Raw genomic sequence first — 24,240 nt, 5'->3', positions numbered from 1 at the left:
CATTTTATGCCATTTCTTTCTAGAGCTCTTACCAAAAGTTAAGTTATTAAACTCACACCGTTCAGAACTCACTGGAAGAAGAGCTTTTAGGAGTGACAAAGGGCGACCAAAACCAACGAGAATACCGACATGGGTGACACACAACCAAAAACATTCACATTGAAAATTTTGAGCCATTACTAGACAGTAGAAAAGATCTTTCTGATTTGTTAGTGAAAGAAGGTTCTATCATGGAAATAAGGCAAGTGGTCATAGGTGCATTAATGCCCTGCGAAGAATTACAGAGAAAATTTTTTAATGACTGCCAAAAGACTATCATTGCCAGTTCCTCTTTATAAACAGAACACGAAATTAGTTTATGTTTTCTTCATGCATGTTGTGCATAAAAATCGATATAAGTACACATTAAACTTATTATACAATTAGTCATCACTAGAATGAAGTAGTTTTTTTATCTACAGAACCTACACCCTATTTTAACACTACTATTAAGTCTCAATTTATGCAGTTTCGATTTACGCAGCATTTCCATGGAACGTAACCCCAGCATAAAATGAGGGTCTACTATATTAAATAAAATTTCGGAAATAAAATTCATTCCCCAAGAATCAGGGTCCATTGTAATGTAGTTCACTGAAATATATGTATAAGAAAAAGCAAACTTACTTGCATTGCTGCTTCAGTAGCTGGTTTATCTTCTGATGCAGGAGGCACGACAGGTCGATTCAGAATTTTCTGAAATTAATTTCCACATTATGAAATGATAACACATTTTTAAAAAAAAGATATAATTCAATCATACCCAGAAGAAATTTGTAACATGAAAAATTCAGGAACACACAAACCTCACAAAATAACAAACACAACATAATTTGATGAAAACTGATACACAGAAAGGGCATGCATATGTAAAAAAAGTGATGTTATTTACAAAAACTTAAATTTCTACTGATGATATGTGTAAGGTACGGTTGTTCATAAAAATCAACTTTCAAAATATTGAAAACACACCTTTCCATTTTGATTAATCGGCTAAATGAAAATTCTATAAAAATTTCAGGCTATACTTGCAACTCATTTCCTTTAAAACCAAATTGTTAGATTATCTATAGATGCAATTATAGAATTGCATCTCTTTTGATAAGTGTATTTTACATATGAGAAAATTCAGACATTATATAGTTAAATCAAACACCACCTTAGAAGAAATGGAAAAAAATATGAAGAAAAAAAAGCAGAAACCAAAAGCTTTAAGCAGGGTTGAAGAGTCAGACTGGTTAAAGGCTAGGGCTGCACAGTGTTTCAATTAGTACAAGTTAGGTGGACAAAAGTCATATTCAAAACTCTAAACTTTGATATTGGGGTAATGCAAACAATAAAACAAAACATGATACTTAGTTATTTGTTTATGTCTAACTCTCTTCGGTCACATGAGTAGTAAGGTTCAAAGGTAAGTATTCGTTTGTAATTAAATAAATCAGCTGAGTTCCAGACATCATTTCATCACACAAAATTAAAGTGTTACTAATTTCATATGATTTTATTGTTCAAGATGGATATTTTTACTTTCTTCTATATCTAATATATAGAAGAAAGTACTGGATTCGTGCAAATTTTCGAATTTCGAATTTTGACCGATTCGAACGTTTTGAGGTGTGCTGAGTCCATTTCGACTATTTTTGGAAAATGTGTGTATGTGTGTGTGTGTGTCACGTCTGTGTGTGACCAGTTTTTTGTGGCCGCTCTACAGCAAAAACTACCGCATGAAACCGAATGAAATTTGGTACACATAGGTGCCCCTATGTGAACTTGTGCCCATTGGTTTTTGGCGCGAATTCCTCCAAGGGGGGTGGAGCAATGGGACGTTTTTTGAGTTACGCGTGCTTGCTATTCCTCAGAAAGTAACTGGCGGAATCAAACAAAATTTGGTTCATATGTTGCCATTAACAGGAACAGGTGCTGATTCAATTTTGGTGTCAATAACTCAAACGGAGGTTGAGCTATAGAACGTTTTTTGTCGTCAATTGTGATTGCTGTATCTCAAGAAATAATGAACGGAATGAAAGAAAAATTTATCGGCAAGTAGCCCTTAGTGGGTATAAGAGCTGATTTTATTTTAGTGTCAACAGCTAAAAAGGTAGTAGCGCAATCGCCCGTTCTTTTTTTCCATTGTGAGTGCCCTATCTCAAGAAGTAATGCTACGTTCTGGTTGAAATTTGGAATATATGTGAATCCATATGTAAACAGGCTTTGGTTCAATTTTGACGCCAATCGCTCCAAGAGGTGTTGATTTTTTTTTTTTTTTTTTGCGAATAAAAATAGCGTTATTAATGCAACAATAAGAAACATAAATCGTAATAGATTGTCGTCTGCATATTTCTCGTGATTTTAATTGTATGGAAATGATTGGAAATATTACCTCAATGATTCAAAATTTTTAACTGTTGCCATCTTATGTTTGTTAACAAATAAAATATTTGTAATTAATTCAAGCAAGGCTTTTAAAATAACTTTCAATTTTTACTCTTTGCTTTGCTTTTGCAATAATTCAGACATTGGGATGGTCGTCAAGTTTTTGCATGTGTAATTTTGTTTTTGTTGGGAATATTGCTTCCTCGTCAAGCATGGGGAGGGATCAGAAAAAAATAAGAAAAATATAGAAGAAAGTTTCGTGATGGCCACAACATACTAGTTTATACTAGTAAGTGCTTTTTTTTTTCCTAATTTAATTAATCTATGTGATAGTTAAACAATATTTAAAATTTTTTTAAAGATGAACGAAGGATTTTTTTGCCTGTTTCATAGCTTTCAAGTGATGGCAATGACTTGTACCCATTTGTACTCGGACTAAATTTTCTGTATATAGTAGCTACAGCTTTCCAATTAATAATAAGATGCATTATAGTCAGCACACTCAAGTACAACATATTTTTTGTACCCAAAGCTTTGGGTGCTTCAATCATTCTTCAAAGAAATCCCTACTCAAAAGAAAGTACTGTAGAGAAAAAATATATATTGTTCTCGAGTGTGCTGACTATAATACGTCTTATTAATAATGGGAAAAGTGCAGCTATTATATACAGAAAATTTAGCCCGGGTATGAACGAGTAAAATCATTACCATCACTTGAAAGAATTTAAACGAGCAAAAACTCTGTCTTTTATCTTTTTTTTTCTTAATATTGCTTAATTATCAGTTAGAGTAATTAAATTAGGAAAAAAAAGCACTTACCTGCATAAATAATATCCATCTTGAACCAGGGTTTCCGCTACGGTCGCATTTTTCTCATAATGCGAAAACACTATCTGAATTGCGAAAATAAAGCAATGCATTTTCGCTTTTTTGCTCATATAAAAAATAAATTAGTTTTTTAAATAAAGAAGAAATGTATGATCCTAGAGAGGAAGCGTGCATGGCGATAATCAACTTAATCTTTTTTAAATCTTAGCTAAGATGTTTAAACTACAATTAAGTTCAATAACTATTATTCTTATCCAGCATCATGTCCCCCCAAAAACTGCTTTATTAGGAGGAGGGGACTGCAACGTTCTAAACACCAATCCTGTTTTCTTTTTTTATTTTATGTTTCAAAAAAAATTACTGTTGTACTTATTTCTTCAAGGATGTCACAAATGAAATATGAATTTTATTTTCAACTGGAGATGAAACACACTGAGGCATATATAAATATATGAGAATGTGTAACATTTTAGCATTTTGCTAACATTTTTCCATCAATTTTAGCTTTTATGCTAAAGAACTTTTGAATCCAGCTTAAACCCTGTCTTGAACAATTAAATCATGAGAATTTAAGAACATTTTAATTTTGTGTGATGAAATAATGAATTCTGAACTTGACTTTTGTCCAGCTAGCTTGTATTAATTGAAACATTGTGGGCTGGTGGGATAAAGGAGTCTGGATTGAAAGCTCTGAAATTCCCGGAGTCAGTTATTTTCCGTCCGACTCCGCAGCTCTGGTTTTAAGTCTTAAATGTGATAGTTAAACAATTAAGCTTAAAATATCTAAAACAAATAACAAAAATAAGATTACAAAATCTTAAACTTCAGCTTAATTTTAATACAGTTAAAATAGCAATAGATATTACCAGAGCTACTTGGGGATCAACAATTCGCATGATGACTTGAGCTTGCAGTAAGGCGTATGCTAGTTGTGGATTCTGAAGGAGCAAGTTCCGGGCTTCTTGGGGATTATTCTCAATACATAGCTTTTAGATATAAAAAATATTTGATGAGCTACATTAGCAAACTTGAAAAAGAGTACATATACAAAAATAAGTAGGGTGCAAAAATCTGATTTTATAAAATAAAAAATATAGGGCTTTTTAGAGCAATCACATTACTTATTGTTCTCATTTGTCTGTTTTGATGCTCCTATGATTTAATTCCCCCCCCCCCCCCCCCCCCCCCCCGCCTTCCTCAGCAGCACCACCGTCGACCGGCTTCCCGATGCTGCTCCTCTAGCGAAATCCATCTTAGGTTGCGACCATATCCTACACACATACACGCATACATACACAGCTACTTGCACACACACAAACATACACACACATACAAACATACACACCCATACCCGCACACACACAAACATACACACACATACAAACATACACACCTATACCCGCACACTCATGCCTGCACACAGACACAAACACACATGCCTACATACACACACACACACACACTCGTGATTGTGAAAAACATAATTTGAATTCCAGATGTCAAAATTCAAATTAATTTAATTTTTTTTGTAAAGTTCAAATCAGATTTTTTCAAAAAACTTTAAGACACTCTAGAAACTTTTTATTAATAATTTAACATCTATAAATACAACTAGAATCAAAAGCATATTTTTTTCACATAGAAAACCATTAAATTTCGATTATCAGTGCACTTAGAAAAGTTTATACTTTGCTCTAAAAGAAATTTTAAAGTTGAATAGAGTGACTTTGTACCCGCATTGGGTGACATTGTGTCACATATATGCGAATAGCAATACAAATATGTTAAATTAAGTTATACGAATGATAAAGCAGGGTGCAGCACATTTCAAACTTCCATCTGCTATAAAACCAGCATCCTATCTCTAATCATTAACATAATTATACTACAATCTATTTGGCACAATCTTAACCCTGCTGTCACAAATTCACTCCATCCAATGGTAATGCATATACACATGTTATACTCCAGGGTTTGTACTTTCGCCAATAAAATGTATTTTCAGGAGTCAGAAGAGAAGTTTTCGGAAGTAATAGCATAAGCGTATCATAAACACTGCAATATGCATCATGAAATATTAAAGCTGTTGCTGTAACAGAATATAAATAATATTGAATAGTTTAAATTTATTATTTTCAAAAAAATTGCAAAAAAAAAAAAAACTAACCAGTTTCATAGATGGAAGAAAGAATGAATACTAAGCAGAATTTAAAACACAAGTTAAATAATGCAAATATGTCTAATTCTTACTTACGATCAATGGTAACAAACAACAAACCTTTTCTTGAATGCATGACAATGTGTCATAATTTTACAACACTTTCCATTTTACGCCTGAATTTAAGCAAATACAAAAATTCTTCTTGTGTATTTTTAGTTAAATGCAGCAGAATTGAATTTTTTCCTTATCATTTAACCAAATAATTCTAAAACATCTGTAAGTTTCTAAGTCTTAACTACAATGTGAATTTAACTATACTGTATTAATATTACATTACTTGGAAATTACTTATATTAGTATTTTTTGAAACTTAAAATAATATTACTTGAAAAATATTAAAACCTAGAATTGTGTAGTATATTGTAAGAGTAAGTTATTTGCAAATTCAAACGTTCACTCAAGAAATACTGATGACCCTTCATATCTGTGTTTACATGTATCTTTCCCTAATTTTGAACTATATATCAATTTTCTGGTCTCAAAATTTCAGTCGCAATCATCTCAAAAGCAAAAGATCAACTCGAGTTTAAAAAGCTAAATTACTTTAGTTGTCATTTTGTTTCATAACATCTCTTCCATTTGCTAATCTTAATAACTAAATAATTAATAATGAGGATTATGAATCATACTACATTTACATTTGAATGATATTTAGTTTTTGTTAAATTCTATTAAGCCCAGATCTCCTTCAGTTTTGATCATTGTGGCTCACTCTAATAATAAGGTTCAGTTGCTAATTCCAGAAAATGACTAATTTTCCTTTTAATGCATACGCAACGTTCTTAGTTTTTTAAATAAATTCCTAACTATGAAAAAAGCACCATCAAAAATAACTACACTTTAGCTTTTTTAAATGTTAATATACTTTGATTTCCAAATTCAACGTAATTGCTTAAACATTCTTTTCTTCAGAAAAAAACCTTGTTCAGAGATCAAAAGCTAATATTCTAATTTGAAATACATCTATTGTTGCTTTTAGGACCCACATACCTTCATTTGCTTCATCAATTCAAACATCTGCTCAGCTGGAAGGCTTGCTACTGCTTTAGATATTTCTTCAGGAGCCTTCTCTGTTGTAGAATCAGCCTCCTGAAAATTTAATGTACTAAATATATAAAACAAAAAATACAAATCCTAGTTAAATGGGCAAAATGCTAAAAAATGCATGATCCGTGAAGGAAAAAAGGGATCCTGGAAAAAAATCAGTGCTGGTGTATGCTCACTAACACAAAAATAAGTTACTAAAACAAAAAAAAAGTGGAAGATGCTTCAGTTAAATTTTAGAACAGTAGGGTTCATTTATAGTAAATTTTAAAGGTGAAGGAAGATGTCCACCATCAACTACATCACTGTGCATGATACTTAATGCATGTCTCGTATTGTACACACTGCACACAGCTAATACTTCTTTCAATTTTGAATTTAAGTATGTGATAATCTATAATCCCCCTGCTTAGATGGTTTTAAGTCTCAGAATATAAAATGAGAGATCTGTGCTAAACAACACAGCTTGAAAGGTACTTTTTTTTTTTACCACTCTCCGTTAGAAGCACTTTCATATATGAATTGAAAGTTACTATACTGATGTTAATTCTATAAGACTATTTCAACTTAACAAAGAAAAGTTATTAGGTTAATCCTTTCCTGGAGGTTAAATGAGGAAGTGGGAAGCAAAGGGATGTAATGTAACTGCAGGGCTTGCATGATCTTTAACTATGCATAGGAACACAGCCAAATGGATAGTGAAACGCTTAGCAATTATCTTTTCCCCTGAATATCATAATACGCATTAAATGAAATCTAAAAGTACTGGAGGGGGAGGGAAAAATCAGAATAGGTAGTTAGAGAAATATTAAAAGTCATAATTTTTCCTCTTTTTAAAGCTGACGGATCTTTGAAGCCTTTTGTACAGATATAGGCAAGGGCATGGACAGGAAGAAGGGGGGGGGGGGAGAGAAGGGACACCAGTTGGCCCGGGCCTGAAGGAGGCCTGATTTGTTAAATGAGGGGTAAAATATATGTAGGGACTTAGGGGTCAGCAACATGGAGGGGGCCCCATAAAAGTCATTTGTGGCGGGCTTCAAGATTTTCGTGCACGCTCCTGGATGTAGACACTGTTGTAGGATGGCAGCATCAACTAATTCCTTTTTAAAATCTTGCTGGGGACTAAAAGAATAAAATGATACAAAATACTGCAGGAGTCGCCAGAAAAATTTGAATTTATCTTCAAGAGGGAAGCATGTTTATAACATACTATACTGGAATCGAAAATATCAAAAAAAAAAAAAAACAAGATTTTGGAAGATCTACTGCAATTCAATGATAAAAAGCAAAGATGGGTGGAAAACTTAAGATCAAGAAAATAAAGGGTTATAAACAGCAAAAATAAAAGATTAGCATCAATAATTTGAACACTATAAAATTAATGTAAATAATTTTACCTCAAGCTGAAGATCACTTGAACTTCTTTGCATGCCTTTAAAAAATGAAAAAAATATTTTAACTTTTAAAGACATTATTTTTAAATCTTCTAATATAAATAATCAAAATTAAGTATGAGTTGGTCTAAAGGTTGTGTAAAAAACATACATCCAATTCGATAAATTATACAAATACAAATGTGACGACCAGCAACAGGCTCTGGGCCCAGCTAGACTGGTTCCTAGTCAATTTCCAATCCCCAGTGAAGATCAATGGCTCTCTTAAAACTATCTACTCCCTTGCTCATTACCACCTCTTCTGGTAAACTGTTCTAAGGTTCCGCTACACTGCTAAAGTAAAATTTTTTCCTAACATCCATGTTAGCCTGAGATTTAAATAGCTTAAAACAATGACCCCTTGTTCTGTTATCAGAGCTAAACTTCAGCCCCGTAACAGCTTTCATTTTAATAAATTTAAACAACTGAATCATGTTCCCTCAGTCTCTTCTTTGCTCAAGACTGTACATTTTTAGCCTTCTAAGCCTGGAATCATAGTCTAAGTGAGAAAGTCCATTTATTAGCCTTGTACCTTGTACGCCTTTGAACCCTTTCCAATACGTTAATGTCTTTCTTAAGATAAGGAGACCAAAACTGAACAGCATACTCCAAATGAGGTCTTACCAAACTTCTATATAAGGGCAGAAGAACATATAGGGGAAACAATAGAAATGTTTTATGAAATGTTATTGATTTATTTCTTCATTTTAATTTAATGAAACTTCAGCTGAATAGGTATACTTAAAAGACCTCTCAACAGAGACTCTTATTTTAAATTATCTATATTTGTAGCCTAAATTAAACATATTTTTCATGATTATCTTTGAAAAAAAATTTCCGAACCTAAATATCTTGGAATTCAATTAAACAATCAATCAGTTCAACAAGAGCAATTTTGAAGTTTCAAACAAATGTTAATACAGCACGTTACACTTTGGTAAATCCAAATACATATGTACAATGAAATTTCAACTACAAATATCAACAATGTAAAAAACTTTGCACCTGCTTACATCAAATTTCTCTAATCTGAGTTTTGAAATGTATAGTTTGAAATGCATATTAATCAAAATAAACTAGATTTAGTACAGAATTATACACCCATGACTCCAATATACATGTATCAATTTAGTTACAAAGTTACCACAATGAAATCATTTAAAAAAAAAAAATGATCTGATATGCGCATCACATGAATTCCTTTTACTCCAATTTAATGTAATTTCCCTATTACTTGCAATTTTAATGTGATTAAATAGTTTACTCTCTAAATATCACCAACAGTGGCTAAATTGAAATCAGATTAAAAAAAAAAAAAAAAAAAGAGCTGATATGTGCATCACATGACTTCCTTTTACTCCAATTTAATGTAATTTCCCCGTTACTGGCAATTTTAATCTGATTAAATAGTTTACTCTCTAAATATCACTAACAGTGGCCAAATTGAAATCAGATTTTTTTTAAAAAAATTGCCAAATTAGTTGCCAAGTTGGCGACCAAAAGACTGGCGATATATCGCCAAGTGTCTGCCAAATTATAACACCACTTGAGTTTACATCAAAATTAACAATGATCCCCCCCCCCCCCAAACAGATGCAAAAGACCCCTTTAGAAACACCCGAATGCAACCAAAGAGGGAGGTGCACAACTAGATCCCACTAGGAGTCTACGTATCAAATTTCAACTTTGTAGAACATACCGTTCTCGAATTATGTGACATACATATGCACATACATACGTACATACAGACGTCACGAGAAAACTCGTTGTAATTAACTCGGGAATCGTCATTATGGATATTTCGCGTGTCTATACTTTCTTAGGCACTTATCCACGTGTGGTCGAGTCGAAAAAAAAAACTCAATATTCATTCGGGGGTGAGTAAAATGGAAATTAAGGTCGATTTTTGAGTGAAAATTTTTTTGCAAATACAATACTTCCTTTTTTGTAAAAGGAAGTAAAAAATAAGCAATGCACTAAAGAAGAATTTTTCTTTGCATAATTAATTTGTCAAAACCATTTAAAACTACAGCCTTCGGAAAAAGAGGTGGATTTATCAATTATTATGACATTGATATCGTAATTTTTGAATGTGTTAGCAAACACACAACATATTTTTTCTGATAGGGGTAATATGCCAATAGATGGCGCTCCTCCTCCTCTTCCTTGAATTAAGATAAGTATATAATTAAGTTTCGAAGTAAGAAGGTTGCGGTTTGTGAATAGTATGCAAAGTTTCAAGCCTTAAACCATAATGTTTGAAATAGTATGTGTTATTGTGTCTTTTCGGCACATGACTTTTAGTCAAATAGAAGTTTCCAACGCAGATGTTTCAGCCAAAAATTCATATGAAATATTCTAATTTTATTTATTTTATTGATTCTGTCTGAAAACGAAAATTATGATGTATAATTTACTTATGTGTCAACGTTTCTCCAAATATTCACTTTCTTAAAAAGATATTTTTTTTCTTCTGAAAAACAGAATGTTATTATAAAAACTTCCCATAATAAATGAAGTTTATTTTTTTTACAAAAATGGATGTTGTACAAATTTTTGTCTCCAAAATTTCGCAAATGTCGACATCTAGAATTGAGTTGTCTTGTGGTTGCCTAATTTTATGTCCTAAATTGTAGATTATATTATTTTTAGAAACTATTTCAAGTATTTAATTTATTTAAATTTTTCTCTACTATTAAATTGTATAACATTGGGTGTGGCTCATACAGAATTATATCTTTCTCTAACATATATAACAGTGTGATGCTTAAAATGGTTGAGGCACTTACTTGCAAAATTACAATACAGTAGAATACCTTTATAACGCCGACCCATATAACGTAATTCTCTATAAACCGCACAATTTTTCAGAAGTAAACAATAGGTTTTAAAGTTTAAAAAATATCTCTGTTTTTCTTTGAAAACATAAAAATTTTTAGGCAAATTAAATTTTGAGACAGTTTTTCATCTTTCCATCTTAATTAAAAGCTTTTAAATGAAAATTAGTACTAACAGTAAAGATAAAATACCAGATGGCTCTTGAAAATGCAGCTGTTATGCAAACCATGTCGCTAGCAGAAGTGCAGGATAAATTAACTTTCTTTTGATTGTGAACCATATTTATTTGTGAATGAATAATATGGTAATATTAGTGCTTTAACACTCATTGCAGATAAAACTCATTCTGAAGTGCTAATTTATAGATATATTTTGAATTTTAGTTTCAAAATTTTTGAAATGATCTATATAACGCAAAAATCTGTATAACGCAAAAGCTCTGGTCCCAAGGTGTGCGATATAACGGTTTTCTACTGTACTAATCAAATTACATGAAAAGTTTGCTTTCAGTAATTGAAAAACTAGAAACAAAACTCAAAGGGGGAAAAAACTACGAAAGAGAAAATATATTTATATCATCAAAAGAAGGAGGTACAAAGACATAGAAAACACGATACAGCTCCTTTAAATATTGCAACGAACTTACTTCGTAAAATCTCTTTCCCTTTCTCACTAGCAGCACTATCAACAACCAAAGCTCGACCCTTTATTTCAAGACCGTTCAAATTACGCAAAGCACTATGAGCAATTGCTAGATCTTTATATTCACAAAATCCAATGCCGGTTGACTTTCCTGATTCATCATAAAATAATCTGTAAAATAAAAGCAAAGTAAGAAACTTATTCATATTCTACTTTACATATGAGGCAGTGAGAAGAAAGGGATTCAAGTGGCAAAATTAAAAATTTGGAGAGATAACCAGTACAAATGGTAGGTGAACCTCTCCTCTGTCTTGGGGCAAGAGATTGTACTAGTAGCCCGGGTAGGTGCTGCTGTATAGCATGATTTAGAAAAAAAAATTCAATGAAAGCCTACCTGGGATCTAATCTTTAAACGCGTTTTACTTGAAACTTAAAATAGTCCACTTGCATCCCTTTGCTTCTCACTACCTCACATTTACTTTGAACATATTTAGAGGTTCAGAACCATAGTAGATTTTTTTTAGACTGTTGATTCAGAAGTTACAGCAAAGGGAATATAAGGAAGGAAAATACATAAGATACGGCTAAGTACAAGTAAATAAGTTATATATTATTCAGTCTAAGTAATTGGTTATGCAATAGGTATATTGCACCACCTGTACATTAGACACAGATGCAGTGCTTGCACGGGTATATATTATTCAGTGTTCTAATGCATTGATTAATATATTGTACAGCTATAAAACTGGAACATTGCCCAATTGCAGATGTAGCAATGACTTAATAAGTCAAACATGGCGAATAAAAAAAAATTACAGCAAAGCGTCACATTAATGCATTTTAATGGGCTTTGCATCAAAGTAACTTTATTTTGTCAACATCATCAAAAGAGAACTTCTATTGGACGAAGAACTAAAGTTTAAAATGCTCACTACTCAATGATATTTTCTGCTTCTGTCTCAAGAATGCTTCTGAAAAAAATTTGAGTTTGTGGTCACAAACTTAAATTTTTTTTTTTTTTTTGAATTGAATTTTGTTACTAGTAGTTTTGATGTGAACTAGTTTTGCCTAGCATTAACAAAACCACAAAAGTTTATGTTGTTATTCTGTCCCCATATATGGGAGCAAGGGGGGCTCAAGCTCCCCCCTCCCCCCCCCCCCCTTTGAAATGAGAACTTCCTTGCTTTTAGTGCTTTTTTCATTGCAAAAATGTATTTAAAAAAAATTCCACCCATTAATGAATAAGTTATTAAAAATATCAAATTTTAATGTCTCTAATTTGTACTGAAATCAGCTTTCATGGGGAAAATATTCTGCTAAACCATGGGGAAAATTTTTGAGCCCCCCCCCTTAAAATTTTGCATATGGGTGCCCTTGGTATTTTATATTGTATAATTTTTAATACATTTGTAGTTTAAAGATGAGTTTAATAATTATCAAAAGTTCTTCATGGTATTTGAAGCATGCATGCAAATAGTACTCAAAATTATTTTTGTTTGGTTTTCTTAACACTAGATGTCATAATTTGGGCTTGCAACCATTATCTGCAGCTTTGTCACTTTGCTTTAGAACAAAAGCTGATGCATTCAACGCCAAAAAAAAAAAAAAAGAGAGATCAGAATTTTCATATTCAAAATGAATTATCTCACCATGAGGTTTGATGCTCAAACAGTTTTTCTGTGTGATTTTTTTTTATCACTTCCACTTTGTCCCAAAATGATAGACATTTAAATTGAGAGTATGTAAAAAGAAGGCAATTCATATTTCTACAAAGAACAATTGGCGCACCTTAACTCCAGAAACAAAAACTTTGGATATATACCCAGTCGCCAATCAGGAATCTTTTGCATTTATCTAGATAGCGTCAACATACACATAACATTATACCATCTTAATGAGTTAAAGATTTTGTTTCATAAAATATTCTCTGGGGCTTACATTATGATTGAAAATGAAGTGAACATTTTCTCATTAAGTAATAAACTTACTTGAACACTAGTTCAGTCTCGTCAAAATACATGTTTTGGTTCATCAACGTTGAAATTTGATTTCATTATTATACAAGAATCAAAATCATCAGAATCAATATCTTTTCTGATTTATTTATTTACAAACTCTTCTCCTTTACAAGCACATCATCCCCTTACAGATCTTGGCTGTGTCTATCACATGCCTTTCCAGTGTCTTCAACCAGCACAGATGCCTATTTTTTATTTATAAAATTTGACTTCTAACCATCTAGTTAGCAGGATTCGTAATTTTTTTTTTAATCAAAAAAGTCGGATTTTTTAAAATTTAAATGAGATTTTTTAAATCTTTAAAAATTTGTAGTTATTAATTACTTAACATTTATGAACATAATATATTCCGACAATAGATGAATTAATTCCTACTTTTAAAAATAAGATAAGTTCTCTAACTATTCAATCCATTTTTAAGATTTATAGATACTTTATAATACTTAGATAAGAAGGGATTTTGTTTTATGCTTTGCTTAAAAATAAGGTTTCAATCATGATGTACATTTTAGTGTAGTAAAAGAATATGTTGAGCAATTAGTTTTCTTAACAATATGAGTGATGATGGTGTATAAAAAAAACTGCAATTTTTTATTTGGTTGTGTACTGAGTTGAATTGTAATTTTGGAATAAAAGCAATATTGCAAGAGTGAAAATCTATTTCACACACAAAAAGAGGGATCTATGTAATTTTGCCCGTTGAAGTTAAGATTGAATAATGCAGCGTAGTTTAAAATTAGAGCAACACATTCTAAAAATGCAAAATTTATAAATAAAATTAATTGATTTTAATTAATGATATTGTTAAAAAAAATACTTCATTCAAATCAATTGAATTAAATCAATGGTTTTTTTTAAAAAATCACTGGATTTAAATCAAGCTGATTCAAATCAACGAACCCTGCTAGTTAGTAATCTTCCTTTAGCTCGGGATCTCACAAGTTTCTTGAAGGTCAAGATCTTAGTGGCATTATCTTCTGGGCATCTCTAAACATGACACAGCATCTTAATCTATTACTAGAGATGACTTGTGTAACTTGAGCTTCTTTATAAAACCTGCACCTCAAAATTGTATCTTGAACACCAAAATTCTCCTTCCTGCACTGGGTCAAAGATTGCTCAGAGGATTTTTCTCACAAACAAACAGGGATGCCTCCCCCCAAAGGTAATAATGCACCCCCTCCCCACCTCAAATGTAACAGAGACCTTCTCCTAGAAGGAGAACCCCCAAAAAGAAAAATAGGTCCTTTAAAACCCTGAAAATTTTAAAGACCTCACGAAAAAACCTGGGTATCACCCGAGTTAACTCAGGTATTTGGTCAAAAAGTCAATTGGCACAAGTGTGTCTTTGGTTCAGGTTCATGTTGGACTTGCTTAACAGGCAAGCGCGGATCCAGAAAATGTTCAACAAGGGGGCGATTGTATTTTACTGTTTACTCTTTGAAACTTAAATTTCCAGAATTTTTCGAAGGAGTGTTCTGAACCCCATCAATTACTCTCACTTAATCAAAGATGTTCTACACTTGTGTTTCTTTCGAAAAACATCCAAGGGGAGCCCTTAAACCTATCTCTAATATAATCTAAGATCATGTAAAATTGAGGTTTTGGAACTTGAATTTCAAAAAAAAAAAAATCCTGTAGAAAGTTATATTCCCTATTCAACAGAAAAAGCGATGGGCTACGATTTTCAGGACTTCAATTCCGGAAGAATTTCAAGGAAGAGCTTCTTTTCTCTTAACACCATCGAAGATTATGTAAAAATTGCATTTTTGGAACTTTAATATCGAAAATATACCTGAAGAAAGTTCCTGTATCTCGGCTCAAGGAGGGGGCGATCGCCACCATCCCTTGTATCCGTCCTTGATAACAGGCTACATTAGTGACTTACATGTTCTTATTTTTGCAGGTAATAAGATTAGATCTTAATTGTGTTTTTAGCCTTAAGAAATTCCCATTTCAATTGTGCTTTCAATTTATGCTCCGAGCTCATTTTTGACATTAATGATTGTACAAAGGTAAAAGTACAATTCGACAATCTTTTCAAAGGTGAACCATTAATGAACAATGAGTTTCCATAATTTACCATGAATGATGAGATTTCTATATATTTAGTTTCTTCCACACTGATAGTGAGGCCCATGCAGTGGCAGTAAAAAGGGGAGGGTCATGCCCCCCCCCCTAAACCATCCACAATAGTATACGTATGTAAAAAACACAAAATGAATAAAATGTAAAATAATATTTGAAATATTACTTGTTTTCATTGTTTGAAATTAATTTTTAACATTTATGCATTACCCCTGGCTGATTTGGTGCTTTTTATTAACACTTAAACAGTTTAAGAAATTTTTCGTGCTGAAAACTGTAAATTCGTTCATAGGGGGAGGGGGGTCATTCTTCAACGTGACCCTCTAGAATAGTAGTCTGTATTCCCCTCTGGGCCCATGTTTGTCTAGAAGATCTGAAAAACCTATTTTTTATTACCTTTTTTTTTACCTATCTCTTCAAACACCCGAAATTATCACAGAACTCTCCAAACGGAAATATAAGAAGAATTAAGAAATATTTCATTATTTGTAGAAAGCTACATGAGTAGCTATCTCATGTTCATGACATTTGTAGAAAGCTACTGCTACTAATGATCTTTATTGAGGACTATTTAATTGACTAGAATAGCCTAGCTGGGCCCTGAGCTTGTTGCTGAGCACCACATCTATCTGTATATGAAAGCAATAGCTGCAACAAAAAGTTGAAGTTCTTCTTTAATACACAACATGAGCGCCGGACTTGCAAAATTATTGAGGGGCCCAGATGTCTCCATGGAGGGGGGGGGGGGCCAAGGGGAAATGTAATCCCGAAAATTTTTCATATTTTTGTCGTTTGAGAATGCTATTTTTCATATATTTTCTGATGTGTGTAATTTGCATGACCCAGCATAATAAGTGGTTTTCAAGGTAAGGGAATCTAAAAGTTTGCATACACATTTTCTGCTTCAATTACATCATGTCGCTTGTCTTAAGGGACATTTTTACAGTTCCATTTTGTGGTGAGAATTGCAGTGGAAATATACTGTTTGTGGCTATAAATCTAAAACCAACTTCAGAAGTTCACCAAACATCCCCCCTAATATTTGACGTAACGCACCGTCATAACAGTCTTCTTTAAACCGGAAAAGGCAAATCTATGCATACAAGAACATCTTTTAGTATATTATTGTAGTTTTCTGCATATAATCCGTGGATTATCTGTTAAAAAAGGCAAAGTTTGATTTGCGGATTATCTGTGATTTTTTTTCCTTAAACCAGCTCATTGAACCTCAATATTTACAGTAAGATTCACCGATAGAGACCGTACGCCGAATGAATGTTGCTTATTTTACAAAACTTGCATGTTCCTTCTCGCTGCCTGCCTGTATATTGGTTATTTTACGTTGCTTGAATGTTCCTTTTACGGGATTCAGGTCATGTAAAATATACAAGAATACAGTGAATTAGGAAGCATTTGCACAAGATTAGACCATTTGCTCCTTTGTCTTGACACTGTTTTTCAAGGACAGTAGAACCTCTACTATACGAGCTGATTGGGACTGCTAGGGCCTCGGATGTCAGAAATCTCGGTTAATAGAGACTTGTACAGTAGAAGACCGTTATAACGCACACCTTGGGACCAGAGCTTTTGCGTTATACAGGATTTTGCGTTATATAGATCATTTCACAAATTTTGAAACTAATATTCAGAATATATCTATATATTAGCACTTCAGAATGAGTTTTATCTGCAATGAGTATTAAAGCACCAATATTACAATTAGTTATTCACAAATAAATATGTTTCATAATCAAAATCCTGCACTTCTGCTAGCTTCATAGTTTGCATAACAGCTGCATTTTCAAGAGCCATCTGGTATTTTCTGTTTACTATGAGTACTAATTTTCAATTTAAAAGCTTTGAATTAAGATGGAAAGATGAAAAACTATTACAAAATTTAATTTCCCTTACAATTTTTATTTTTGCAAAGCAAAACAGAGGGATTTTTTAAGTTTCAAAACCTATTGTTTACTTCTGCAAAGTAGTGCGGTTTATAGAGAATTGCGTTATACAGGTCGGCATTATAACGGTCTTCTACTGTATAAAAAACGTGTCAGGATCGCAACTTTTTAAAATGTTTTAATTAAAAAAACAATAGAATCTTTTTAAAAGATAAAAATGAACATGCAAAATGTAATGTTTCACAGCTAAAAAACTAAAATAAAAAATAATTTGCAATAAGTTTAAAAAGTTAATTGATTTTTTTTTCTACAATGCCAAGTTAAATATTGAAAGATGCATTTAAAGAAATCCAAACTTCCAGAAAATATTCTTGTTTTCAAATTAAAAACTCGTCATTCAATACTAAATTCACATTTTAAAAAAGGACTTCTTTATCGGCTCGGTTAACAGAAACCTCGGTTAAACGAAGCTCAGTTCATGGAGGTTCTACTGTAAATAGCATACTACAATCATGATTTCAAGAAGAAATCATTATATTTTAGATTATATTTCAGATTAATTTTGATTATGCCTTCAAAGTAATTACCCTTTTATGTTTTTAGTTTAGTTGCTCAAATGGTATGTTAAATTCAAACTTTTTTTAACATTGTATTATCCGCGGATTTACGAAGCTTTTTTTTCTTCAGGCCGATTTTAGGACCTGCGGATTATAGACTGCCCGTGGATAATAAGCGGGAAAATACAGTAAATAAGTAAAATATTTAGTAAATTAAATGCTTTTTAATGTCTGGAATTTCATAAAGGCCCCTACAGGTTCCTAAAAACCTCACAATTGTCATTAATATTCCTCAAGCAAAAATAAACTCCTCTTCAAATAAAGCACTGGTCACTTCCTCTAAAAAACACACAAATTATTGGGGAGACTCCAGCCTCCTTAAGCCCCATGGAGTCGGCCCTAGTGATACAAAATGTTTAAAATGAAACATTGAGCCTCACTTTTTAAAGTGCTTCCTCGGGCAACAGTAGCTATGATAAAAACCAACATTATGGCAATAGCACAATTTTAAAAACTTTACCTGAAGATGATAATCTCTCCCACTTCAGAAATTATCTCTTTCATTTGGTCTTCAGTAACATCCTGTGGAATGTTCCCAACTGCAATAAGAAAGCAAAAGAAACTTCAAGGGCCTTGAATAATATGCATTTTTTAAGTTGATCTATGAGAATCTATGAGGAATTAATTCAAATATTGGAACAAGTTTATTATTATACAAATACAAAAGTGACGACCAGCAACAGGCTCTGGGCCCAGCTAGACTGGTCCTAGTCAATTTACAATCCCCAGTGAAGATCAATGGCCCTCTTAAAACTGTCTACTCCTTTGCTCATTACCACCTCTTCCGGTAAGCTGTTCCAAGGTTCCACTACCCTGCTAAAATAATAATTTTTCCTAATATCCATGTTAGCCTGAGATTTAAATAGCTTAAAACAATGACCCCTTGTCCTGTTTTCAGTGCTAAACTTTAGCCCCGTAACATCTTTCGTTTTAATAAATTTAAACAGCTGAATCATGTCCCCTCGGTCTCTTCTTTGCTCAAGACTGTACATTTTTAGCCTTCTAAGCCTGGAATCATAATCTAAGTGGGAAAGTCCACTTATTAGCCTTGTAGCCCGCCTTTGAACCCTTTCTAATACATTAATGTCTTTCTTAAGATAAGGAGACCAAAACTGAACAGCATACTCCAAATGGGGTCTTACCAAACTTCTATAGGGTCAGATGGGACAATTATGAGTCAAAAAACCATAACATCTTAATATTTTATTAAGTATGAAAGAAAAATGATTTAATTTGGCATGGAGTAAGCTTAAATAATTTAGAAATTATTCAAATAATCCCTTTACCTGAAATTGTATTATTATTATTTTTATTTAAGTTAAATGAGTGACCAAGAATTACCCTGGATCGGGGCAATTATGGGTCACACATGGGGTAAATATGGGTCATCCCCCTTTTTTAAGGTTCTCAATGTCAAAAGTAATTAACTGTGCTGAATTATCATTTCCTAGCTCACAAAGAGATTTTTTAATAATAAAAAGTTTTATATTAAAGAAATAACACATTATAATTGAAATAATTTGATGCTACTATTACTAGTAAACTATACAATTGATTATTGCTCTTTGTTCAAAGTCCACGATTCCATGAAAAAATTTCTTTAATATTTGTATACTACCCTCATTAATTATGTTTCTATCAACGCATGGTTTTTTCTTTTGAATTTCAATTAACTAGACTGAAAAAATGCACTTATTTCAAATTACTTCTAAAAATGTTTTGCTTGGACAAACTAAAATTTCAGACACCGTGTTCCAGAAAATTCATTTTTGTTTTTCCTTGTCAGAAATTTAAATTACTTTCCCATTGTAAAATATTTCGCTGCCATCATACACAACAAAGTATATCTGATGTTCAAGTACAAAATAAATTCATTTGTAGCCTCACCATCGTTTAATTTTTTTTAAACAGGAATGTTTTTGCAATTGTTTTATTGCAAATTCTTCTCTTTTTCTGATTCTCATAAACAATTCCAAAATAAGTTTGTCATTTTGCGCCTCTATATCAGCTTGTTGAGTTATTTATTTTTTTATTTTTTTTTGCAAGCAAGGTTTTTCTCGATTGCATTTGTGCATTTGATTTCTCTTCTGCTTCTTTTTCTCTTGCACTTACATGATACAAGAGATATTTCTTATAACTGTTGAATCTGTCTCCTTATTTGGTACTCTAGGGATTCACATTAATTTGTTGCTTAGTTTGGTAGGTACTTGATGTGAGAAATAATTGCATGCTAACATAGTTTATCATCAAAGCTAGAATAGGTTTGCTAATCAAAAAGCATGATACTTCAGCAGCAATGGAAAATGATATAATCATCTAATGTTGCACTTGGAGCATTAAAATTTCTTTCTGAGAGAAAGTTTGGCACAGAAAAGGATAAATTGAATTTAATACTAATATTATTTACACAGACATAAGTAAGTAAAACATCTATAATATCGGAAAATATACTGACCCAGAATTACCCAATAAATTGAGGTATAAATCAGTCAACTTTTAATAATACTTTTTTATAAAAAAGAAGAAAAAAAACGTATGTATGTATGAAAAGCTTACACAATTTGCTAATAAAAAACAGCACTAATAAAATTGTTCCTTCAAAAGTATTTCATTGACACAAATCTTGAAAAAAATCGTGATTTTCCGAGATGTTTTTATAAAAGTGTGAAAACTCTATTTTTTCTCCAATTTACTTCACTGTTGCATTGATTTTAACCTTTAATATAGGGAAATTTAATATATAAGGATGACATAGCACAATTCAGTTTTTTTATAAAAACATTTTTTAACAGTAAAAAGTTGGTGACCATTATTTACACCGGAAAGAGAGTAACCCATAATTCCCCCGTATCACCCTACATGTTTTTAAATTATTTTTCTTTTTGTACTTGTACAGGAAACTAAAACTAACAAATATTATCCAAACAAAATTTTTTAACGTCTTACGCTATAGATAAAATCTGTTATCAAAATGAAAAAAAAAAACTCAAAATATTCACTTAGAAAGATATAAAATCATGAAAACGAGTACAAACTCGATGTGGTCTTTTACATTTTTACTGCGATATCTTAATCTGAGGTTTGAATGCTGTGCTACTGCTAGAATATTAGGAAATGGGCTAGGCATGTGTTATAAAAATTAGACTAGAACTTTGTTCCACTTAGGCAAACAAATTCATAGACTTCATGTACTATCAAGCTAAAAATATTACTAGTCAACACAATTATAGAACTTGCAGTATAAAATCTTCCTCCGGGATTTGAATGCTATCTCACAGTTTGAATATCTTCAAATTTTAAAAATTACATTTATAGACTACAAGTTTCAAATAGACAGTTTCAAATGGAGAAAACGATGATGATTTTAAAAAATAATAGTTTGAATTTTGACATCTTCAATTTAAATTATGCATTTCGCTATCACGAGTAAGTGTGTGCATATGTAGGCGTATGTGTTTGTGTGTGTGTGCAGGCATGAGTGTGTGTGTGTGTAGGATATCAGGGCCGTAGACAGGGCAGGGACAGTCGGGACAAATCCTCCCCCGAAATTTTAAATTATCTCCAAAAAATAAAGAAACGAAGACAATCTAATCGAAACTCTTCTTTCGATTCCTCCTTCACTATCACTTGGCCTTGTTATACAAATCTTCTTTCATTCAGACCTCTTCTTCTTTTGCCCCTCCCTCCACACCACCATACAAATTTTTTTTTTCAAAAAGTCCTCATTTTTTCACACCTTGGTCCATTACTGATTGCTAATGACTCTTGTTACGGATAACATTTTAAAAACATTCTTTGATATACACTTCAACAAGAGGAGTAACAGATTTACATGATCAAAACTATCATTTTTAATTCTATCATACTTTTGATTACATGCTTAATTTTGTAGATTTTAATAAAGTAAGCCTTTAAGAATATTAATTTATTTTTTGAGGTGGCGAGTGTAGATTACTTTTCGACTGTGACTATTTTCACTTATTTGCGTGAAAGTTATTCTGAAAGCCCCCGACACATGCATTTGTAATTGCAAACATGTAATAAACACTGTATCAAGTGTTATAGACCGTAAAAGCGTCCTCTTATTTTGTGAACACTCTAATAATTAATTCCGATGGAATATAAATTAGTTATCAAATATTAATGAAGTAATTAATTAATTATTAATTTTATACAGAGAGAGGCCTCAGACAAGAAGACTCTCTGTCTTGCATTTTGTTCAATTTAGCCCTTGAAACGAGACTCAGGAATCAACACTAGAGGCACAATCCTGCAGAGAACTATACAGATATTAGCATACGCGGACGATATCAACATCATTGGGCGAAGAAAACAGGATGTGATCGAGGCATTTGTTGCCCTTGAGAGCGCTGCCAAGGAGTTGGGCTTGGTTGTAAACGAGGAAAAAACTAAGTTTTTGGTTGCGAGCACTAGAATACATGATGTGCAGCCGCTTAACATTGGAAACTATACTTTTGAAGGAGTCACCCAGTTTAAATACTTGGGTGCACTTATTACCAGTAAGAATGAATTTAAAGTTGAAATTAGAAATCGAATTTTGATGGCAAATAGATGCTACTTTGGCCTAAAGAGCCAATTAAAATCTAAGCTCCTTTCCATTAATATAAAATTAAACCTATACAAAACCCTCATAAGACCGATCATTTTATACGGTAGTGAGACATGGGCAATTAATAAGAGGAAAACAGACTTCTCATTTTTGAAAGAAAGATCCTTCGGGCAATTTTTGGAGCAGTAAAAGAAAATGACGCTTGGAGAAGTTTATATAACTTTGAAGTATACCGTAAATACCGACAACCCAACATCTTAAGAGTAATTAAAGCCAATAGAATCAGATGGCTGGGGCACGTATTTAGGCATGCAGATCTGGATCCGATTAAAAAGCTAACTTTTTCGAAGATTGAGGGTACAAGGAGAAGGGGAAGACCAGCAACAAGGTGGCTGGATAGTGTTGAGAAGGACCTATAAATTTTGGGAGTGATCAGGTGGAGAAACCTGGCAACGTGTCGTACCGCCTGGAGGAAGCAGACGGAGAAAGCCTTGGCCTGCACCAGGCTGTTGTGCTGATGAAGAAGAAGAATTAATTAAAATAATTATTTGACACAATTTTTTAAAATACATTGTAGTTTAATTTTTGCAAACAACATAATAAACATAATTTTTAAATGCTATTTTCCCACTTGATTACATGTCCTGGAACCACCTTTGCCTCGACCATGTCCCTCCCCGAAAAAATATCCTGGCTACGGCCTTGTAGGATATGGACGCAACCTGGAGACGGTTTTTGCTATAGGAGCAACATCGGGAGGGGCCGGTTGACAGTGGTGCTTCAGAGGGAGGAAGAGGGAAAATAAAATCATAGGAACGTTGTTCAAATGTCAAATGAAAACAAAAGCAATTCGCGATTGTTCAAAAAAAAAGAAAGGAAAGAATTAATGACACGTTCAAATTGTTTTGAAACAAAATGATTCTGTTCGCTTTGAAAACATAATTTTACTTCTCTCTGACACATATACTGAAAAAAGAACGAAGTTCCTCTGGATTTGTAAAAAATATATGAAATAAAAAATTCTAGAGAAGGAAAACGAGCTGACTCGAGTTCTAAATTGTAGATAATGTGTTGAAAAATTTATTTCAGCATTCACTCTAAGGTTTATTAAAAATCTGACAGACAATCATGGTAACCATATTAAATGAAGCACCGGTTACGTTTCACAGAATAGTTCAAAATGAATGAATATATTGCGCTTGATAACCAGTATGCTTGAATACTTTGAAATAATAGAACTGAGCAATAGTAATTATTGACACTAACTGACAACAGAGCGCATAGCATGTTCTGCAAAAGACATCGTTCCGTCTTGCAAAGTCCTGGAAGTAGCTGACATTTTTGTTGTTTTGATTTTAAAACATTGCAGTTACAGCAGGGTAGCGATATTGTAAACTTTTTCATTTGCAACTAGTTTCACTAAAGAAATGTTATTCAAAACAAATTCTTATAATCCTTTGTAAAAAAAACTTAGAATAAAATATTCTCTAAAACCATAATAATAAGTAAGCATAAACCTCTTTTGAAAATAAAATGAACTTCTAGAAATAACTTCCTCATAACTTCGACTTCTTCCAATTTTTATTGTTAGTAAACAATGTTATTTCACGATGTCGTCGTCTCGAAGT

General features: G+C 32.4%; 1 protein-coding gene across 1 annotated transcript in view; it reads right to left on the bottom strand.

The window, feature by feature from the left end:
• LOC129221128 (cleavage stimulation factor subunit 2-like) overlaps window positions 1-23,956 on the bottom strand; it is a 39,070-nt gene extending 15,114 nt beyond the window's left edge. Inside the window, exons 1-7 of the mRNA XM_054855573.1 lie at window positions 23,879-23,956; window positions 18,503-18,581; window positions 11,423-11,589; window positions 7,903-7,937; window positions 6,452-6,550; window positions 4,107-4,226; window positions 667-735 (exon numbers count right to left, since the gene is read on the bottom strand). Coding sequence (XP_054711548.1) covers window positions 667-735; window positions 4,107-4,226; window positions 6,452-6,550; window positions 7,903-7,937; window positions 11,423-11,589; window positions 18,503-18,581; window positions 23,879-23,951 — 642 coding nt within the window. The 5' untranslated portion in view covers window positions 23,952-23,956. The remainder of the gene's footprint in view (window positions 1-666; window positions 736-4,106; window positions 4,227-6,451; window positions 6,551-7,902; window positions 7,938-11,422; window positions 11,590-18,502; window positions 18,582-23,878) is intronic.
• Window positions 23,957-24,240: the final 284 nt, after the last annotated feature.

The sequence above is a fragment of the Uloborus diversus genome, chromosome 4 (genome assembly GCF_026930045.1).
Source record: "Uloborus diversus isolate 005 chromosome 4, Udiv.v.3.1, whole genome shotgun sequence".
Taxonomy (NCBI): domain Eukaryota; kingdom Metazoa; phylum Arthropoda; class Arachnida; order Araneae; family Uloboridae; genus Uloborus; species Uloborus diversus.
Note: the sequence above shows the minus strand (reverse complement) of the source record. Positions and strands in the feature narration are given on the sequence as shown.